The sequence below is a fragment of the Brassica oleracea genome, chromosome C2 (genome assembly GCF_000695525.1).
Source record: "Brassica oleracea var. oleracea cultivar TO1000 chromosome C2, BOL, whole genome shotgun sequence".
In the NCBI taxonomy this organism is placed as follows: domain Eukaryota; kingdom Viridiplantae; phylum Streptophyta; class Magnoliopsida; order Brassicales; family Brassicaceae; genus Brassica; species Brassica oleracea.
Genome location: NC_027749.1, coordinates 8,124,062 through 8,131,299, shown reverse-complemented (window position 1 = coordinate 8,131,299; position 7,238 = coordinate 8,124,062). Strand labels below are relative to the sequence as shown.

The 7,238-nt window shown below is 36.0% G+C and overlaps 3 protein-coding genes across 3 annotated transcripts in view; all 3 read left to right on the top strand.

The window, feature by feature from the left end:
- Window positions 1–721, top strand: part of LOC106323344 — a gene marked incomplete at its 5' end in the record, with an annotated part of 11,000 nt that extends 10,279 nt beyond the window's left edge. The window contains one exon of the mRNA XM_013761483.1: window positions 608–721. Within this exon, the coding sequence (XP_013616937.1) occupies window positions 608–721 (114 nt within the window). The remainder of the gene's footprint in view (window positions 1–607) is intronic.
- A 1,147-nt stretch (window positions 722–1,868) lies between these two features.
- LOC106323343 (NAC domain-containing protein 4-like) lies at window positions 1,869–2,753 on the top strand. Its single transcript, XM_013761482.1, has one exon. The coding sequence runs from the start codon at window positions 1,869–1,871 to the stop codon at window positions 2,751–2,753; it is 885 nt and encodes a 294-aa protein (XP_013616936.1).
- Window positions 2,754–4,368: 1,615 nt separating this feature from the next.
- Window positions 4,369–6,549, top strand: LOC106326042 (putative L-type lectin-domain containing receptor kinase II.2). The gene has a single exon (XM_013764082.1). The coding sequence runs from the start codon at window positions 4,410–4,412 to the stop codon at window positions 6,468–6,470; it is 2,061 nt and encodes a 686-aa protein (XP_013619536.1). The 5' UTR covers window positions 4,369–4,409; the 3' UTR covers window positions 6,471–6,549.
- The last annotated feature ends 689 nt before the right edge of the window (window positions 6,550–7,238 follow it).

Here is a 7,238-nt window from a genome sequence, read left to right as displayed (position 1 = left end):
TTGCATTTCCGACAAGGATAGAACATCTTACCACTCTCTTGGGCAAGCGGTGTTGAATCTGCTTGATGCATAAATGTCTCCATGCCCGCAAGGTATTCTTTCGTCACTCTCCCGTTAGCATCTCTATGCATATACATCCACTTTCGCAACTCGTAGATAATCCCGGAGCCAGCCATTTTTTTTCTTTCACGTTTTTTGTTGTTAGTGTGTTTAAAATGATGTTCAAACATCCATATTTATAGGAAATTTCAAATCTGGTAGTTGTAATTTTCCTATGAATTTACGACGAAAATTAATTAGGTGGGAAAAAAAAAATGTGTAACACCTACAAAGTTGGTGGATTCACAATTTCCTCGCTAAATACACGTAAACTATTTCTTCGTAAATAACACGCGAAGTTTACGTCGTATTTACGTGGAAATAGTATTTCCTCGTAAAATATTCGTCAAATTACATCCACTTTACGACGAAACGCTTTTGTCGTTACTTTACGAGGAAATAACGATGAAATTTGTTTTCCACGTAAATTCCTCGTAAAATCAACGTAAATTTACGAGGATTATTTTTCCTCGTAAAATTTCTTCGTTAAGCATGTGTTTTCTTGTAGTGTCGGAAGGAAATGAATGAGAATAAGATCAAAGATCGAAGCATTCATGATCGTGAGGGCTCTTATACCATATCAAGATTCAGTGAGTTTGAAGGCGAGGAAGATGAAATATAGAGAGGAAAATTTGTTATGAATGTATGTATTCTCATTTATTAACTCTGTACAGTACTTCACTATATATAATTATATACTCACTACACAATGCTATACTACTCCATCTCCTTATGTACAAATATATAAAATGCTATCTTGCACCTTGTATCTTCATATACACGTAATAGACGGCTACGTAAGTCCGACGTCCTAGGGACTTGTGGTGCGAGCCCATGCCAAGTTTTCAACAACGACCGCACCGAATGATTTAGGGAAATTTGAACCGATTTAACGAAACACTATGAAACCTTTTATTTTGGCTTAGTAATATAATGGTTAACCTAGGGCATAATACCCGAAACTCTTATCCAGTACAGAACCAATTTTTTTTTAATAAATATTCTATATGAGCTGTAAAATACCGAATGGACCATTTATGGTGATATAAAATATATCTGAACCCAAAAATTTGATTTAGTTTCCATAATTAGTATCTAAAATTTAAATAAGTATCTTAAATATTCAATTATATTTATTTTGATATAATATCTAAAATATCATCAAAATTAATACATGAAATAAATTCAAATTCAAATTCAAAATGAGTTTTACATAGAGTTATGAAATATATATGAATCCAAAATATTATTAACCAACTCAATCCGATATTTATAAAATTCAAATAAGTCTATGAGATTAAACCCAAATATCCAAAAACTCAAATACCCGAACCAAACTCGAACGAAGACAAGACACAAACGCTCACTCCTAGCCTAACGGAATCTACATACATACGATTAACAACATATGATTTATCATAAAAGTATCTTCACAAAAAGAACATTTCTATGCGATATATTAACAAAATATGATTTATCATAGCATTATTCCTAAAAAACGAATCTACCAATATGATTTATCATAACATTATCTTCATAAATTTATATAAAGAACATTATCTTCATAAAACAAATCTATCGATATGATTTTCTTCTTGATTCTCTTAACAAACCGTTTTTGTAATAGGAAACTGCAACTATGATATCTAGGATAATCCTATGATTTTTTTTTAGAAACTTAAAATAGCCTTAGTAGTATATATATATACGACTCAATAGGTTAAACTCACTTTTGTAGAATCAAACTTGAGAGCTGAACCCTTAAAGCGATGTCAAATAACTATGAAGATGGAGGAGTTTACTATGATCCAGACGAAATCATGTTCAATAACGATGAAGATGGAGGACTTTACTTTGATCCTGAAGACCAAGAACTCATCAAATATCATCTACTACCCAAGTTAGAAACGTATCTACAACCCAAGTCGAAAGATGAAGAGTGTGAAGACTTCATCGTGATGAAGAACGTTTACGATAAGGAACCATGGTTGCTGGACCATACCAATCATCCTTTGTTCAGGAAGAACGAGTGGTTTTATTTCGTGACAAGGACTCAAGTGTCAGTGAAGAACATTGGTCGTGGTAGGAACTCAAAGCGGAGGATCGCCGGGGACAACGATGGTGGGAGTTGGAAGCCTAACGCTAAAAAATATATTGAGGACGAAGAAGAAGAGAAGACCATAATAGGGAAAAAGCAAACTCTAAAGTTCACTAAAAGCGACAACAATAAGAGGCAGAAGAGAGGAGACGGTACTTCTGCTGTTGTTCCTGGGAGCAATAGTAGCTGGATTATGCACGAGTATTCGCTACCGGACGAAAATACGTTTCAAGAACTGGTCCTGTGCAAGATTCGCAAGATAAGCAATTCTAAGGATGAAGAAGTTGAAGCCGTGGAGGGGACACATGACGCAGAAGAAGATGGGACTGGAGAGCTCGTTGAAAGATTCACAAGAACGGGATTGGATGATCAACAAACAACGGAGAAAGATGATCAACAAGAGCCACCAATGTACGCTCTTTCTCAATCTAGTGATCCTCCAGCTAGGCTTGGCGATAATTCTCTACCAATAGAAGTGGATGATGATGAAGATGAAGAACACGTGATGAACCAAGAGGTTGATGAACATCTTTTCAACTCCACCGAAAGCTTTTAGTTTTCATGTACAAAAACATGAAGTGTAAACACTTATTGAAAATCTTCTTAATGTTGCTCAAAGTTATTCTTTATTGTTTGTAAAATAGTTTCAATTTTGTGATTAACTTTTTTTATCAAACAAAGATAATCAATTCATACGTTTTGTTTGGGTAATAAGTTAGATACAATACAACTGCATGAATTACTAGTAGGTTAATGATATGACCTTTACAATGCTACGTACTCTTATTATTCTGCATGTTTTAAATTGAATTCATAATGCAGTACTGGTATAAGAGAGTGTTTGCCCTAAAAACAATATTTGGTCTACTTCTTCTCCTTTGTTGTTCTTGTATTCACTTGAGTTGGGTTGTTGTGATTTGTAAATTACGGTGTAATAAATTGTTATAGCATTGTGAAATTTAGAAAATTATATAAATCTTTATCATTTTAAGAAATAAAAATTTGGTGGTCTGGACCGCCTGGTGGGTCTAAACCTCAGCTGCCCACAAACACAAATCAGTAAGCAGATATATAAATTAGTCATTACAATATTGGTCAAGGAAACAAAGTAGAAATTCTTGACCAAGCTATACCAAATGGTTCTTAAACTTTGAGTTACTTGGAAGAGAAGTTAACGGTGCAGTCTATACAGAAAAGCTAACAAGCTGGTTAGTCCGAGAATAGTTATCACAAAAGCCATGGAGATGAGATAGGAAGTGGAAGTCTCATGAATAAATACACAAGAATGCATTAGAAGCTGTTATCGTGACCAAACTTCTACCAGAAGAATTGGATGACTACTCTGACAAATATGAAGAGTGGAAGCTACAGTTTTGTGGTCTTCTTGTCAATTTTTTTATCACTTGAAAAGAACTTAAAGACGTTTCTTCTGGTTGCTTGCATTGCAATTATACGCTTTTTTTTCTGGCGAGTCAAAATATCTTATCTGATGTGTCAAAGAGAGGTAATTTCCAAGAAAAGTAGGTCAGAAGAGCTTTATTGTCATCTGTGGAGACTTCTTCGATTCAAACAAAGAATAAAGAGAAGCAAGCTGATTCTAAATTACTCATACATAAACCTATTTTAAAACAGTGTCAGCATCATTGACCTTGAGCAAGTAAAAAAACTTAAACTACACACAACTAGCATTTATTGATTTTCAATATGTTTCGTATGAACTTATTCAACCCATGCTTAGGATAAGAAATATGTGCACATATGTAGCATAACCATGTTCAGATAAAATATATATCCAAACTGAACACATATGACCATGACTAGTTGAAACCTAAAGTAACCACGCTTATCATATATATGGAACACAACTGTACATATTTAATCACCTTATCTTGCCACATACATGTTAAGTACTCATTATATGTAGAAAAATAAAAGTACATACCATTGTACCTAAAACTTGTCATGAGGATCCAAAGTAGTTAAGCCACACAACTGTAAGAACTGTCTAAATGATGACAAAGGAATTGTGGTATATCTGCTAATTCAAAAAGGAAAAAGAACATTTCTTAGCTTTTCTTTGATAGTGTCTTCCATGTAAAGGTCAACTCTGACTTTTCTGCAGTTTTAAAAACTCATTTCTCATGGAAAAGAAGGTGCAGGAGAATAAGAGATTCGCAAACTAAGGTGTGACAGAAGATCATCTCTGGTCAAGATGGCTGGAGTTATGGGATCACATGGTATCTGGATGATGATAATTAGTGTCCATGTGATGCTTTTAGTGTTAGCTCAAGACAAGGATCCATTTGTGCTGTATGACTTCAGGGGAGCAAACCTTTATCTTGATGGAATGGCAAATATCAACGATGGTCGATTGCATCTTACAAATGATACTGAGACCAGCACTGGTCATGCTATGCTCAAAGTTCCCATGAATTTCACAGCGTCGTCTCCCAGTTCATTTTCATTTTCAACAGAGTTTGTCTTTGCAATCTTCCCACTGCAGAAGCCTCCTTCCTACGGTCAAGGTATGGCTTTTGTGGTAGCTTCTAAGATAGACCTCATGGCCAACGGCACTGCAACTTCAGGTTTAGGGCTTTTCAGTTTAGAAAATAAAAACAAAACTGAAAAGCAGATCCTAGCTGTAGAGTTTGACACAAATAAAAGCTCTGAACCACTTGACGAAAGCGGAAACCATGTAGGGATTGATATTAATAGTATAGTCTCGGTCCACCATGCCGATGCTGGTTACTATTCCGATGGGAAGATTAAACCCCTGCTGCTTGCGAGTGGGGATCGTATTCTTGTCTGGATAGATTATAATGGAGTAGAGAAATTACTAAATGTAACGCTAGCTCCGGTACCAAAGTCAACGCCAGGTTCACCTTTCTTGTCAAGTTCCATCAAACCAAGTGTGCCTCTCTTGTCAAAATCCATCAATGTTTCAGAGATTTTCAATAAGACCATGTTTGTAGGTTTCTCTGGTTCCACAGGCTCAACCAGAAGTGACCAATACGTTCTTGCATGGAGTTTCAGGAAAGGTGGAAAATCAGAAAGCATTGACCTCTCAAAGGTTATGCATCCTCCTAGTCGACCGCCACCACCCTCTCCACCAGCTTCAGAGTCTAAAAACACCAAAAAGACCTTAATTCTAGTTGCTACTATACCTTCAATTGCTATTCTGCTGATGCTTGGAGGAATCTTGTACCTGTACCAGAGAAGGAAGTATGCAGAGGTGCTTGAACAATGGGAACAAGAATATATCCCCCAAAGGTATTCCTTCAAGAACCTCTACAAAGCAACCAAAGGTTTCAAGGAGAGTCAGCTAATTGGAGCCGGGGGTTTCGGAAAAGTATACAAAGGAGAACTTCTTTCCGGTACTCAAATCGCGGTTAAGAGAGTCTCCCATGATGCAGAACAAGGAATGCAACAATACGTAGCAGAGATCGCTAGCATGGGAAGGCTAAGGCACAAGAACTTGGTGCAGCTCCTTGGCTACTGCAGACGCAAAGGTGAATTGCTTTTGGTTTATGACTACATGCCAAATGGAAGCCTTGATAACTACTTGTTCAATAAAGAAAAAGTGAAAGACCTCACTTGGTCTCAGAGATTGAATATAATCAAGAGAGTAGCATCTGCCCTTTTGTATCTTCATGAAGAGTGGGAGCAAGTTGTGTTACACAGAGATATTAAATCTAGCAATATTCTTTTGGACGCGGAACTAAATGGTAGGTTGGGAGATTTTGGGCTTGCAAGGTTTCATGACCGTGGCCAGAATCTTGAAGCCACGCGTGTGGTAGGAACCATTGGCTACATGGCACCTGAGCTTACTGCAATGGGAGTGGCTACCACGAAAACCGATGTCTATGCTTTTGGATCTTTCATCCTTGAGGTGGTTTGTGGAAGGAGGCCAGTAGACCCTGAGAGACCAGTTGAGCAAATGATTTTGATGAAGTGGGTTGCTACTTGCGGAAGCAGAGATAATTTGATGATTACTGTTGACAGTAAACTTGAAGGAAACTTTAAAGCTGAAGAGGTCAAGATGCTTTTGAAGCTAGGCATGCTTTGTTCTCAGAGCAACCCGGAGAATAGACCTAGTATGAGACATATAGTACAATATCTGGAAGGGAATGTTCCTGTTCCGAGCATATCATTTGATACAACTGGTTTTGGTATGCCCAATATAAGCAATGAAACGGTAACACAAATGACAACCACTTCCACTTCAGCTAATTTCTCTTTTGAAGATGTTACAATCCTATTTGGTGGTCGTTGAAGCCTGCTTCACAGGCTGCTAAACTTACAAGTAAGCTTCTTTGTTTTGCTACAATGCTGTCTTTTAAGTGAATGTAATATATTTGGCAGTTTTTTTTCCTTTTGCTACAATGTTGTTCAGTGAATGATTGTGTATTTGAAATGTTCTTTTATTTTTGCTACAATGTTGTTTACTCTTGATATAAATGGTTGCATTGTGATGTGTTGTTGTTCCAAACTGTGGAAGCACACTGACATGTCAGGTTTGAAGCCAAGCCTTGTCAGAGGGTTTGAGCATCGCATGGCTCTTATAATAGAGTACTAGAATCAAAAGTAATTGTGTCTTGATTCGAAGAAATATGTGTAGTTCAATATAACCCGCAAAATGAGTAGCTTAAATAATCTAAATTTGCATATCCAAAATCAAAACTCTAAATGCAAAAGAAAATTTTGATTTATTTCAGCTAAAAAATATTATACTTAAACTTAGAGAAGTAAATACAATTCCATATACCCAAATAATAACTAAATCAACTAGACACTATATATTCAAATTGCACATTTAAATTAAAATAAATATAATATTGTTTAAAATAAATCATACATACAAATAATTAAAATTAGAATATTAACTTTATAATATATTTATTTTATAAATATTTATATCCGTGTTTATGCATCGGAAAATCACCTATTATATATTAAAACTAGATGGTGGATTTGACGGGGGCCCAAATAAATGTCTCCACCAGTGTCCGCACCTTGTGCGGATTAATATGTACTCTCTTTA

What these genes read in the sequence shown, in the direction of transcription:
- LOC106323343 (XM_013761482.1), top strand. Translation starts at nt 1,869, where the DNA reads ATGTCAAATAACTATGAAGATGGAGGAGTTTACTATGATCCAGACGAA.
- LOC106326042 (XM_013764082.1), top strand. Translation starts at nt 4,410, where the DNA reads ATGGCTGGAGTTATGGGATCACATGGTATCTGGATGATGATAATTAGT.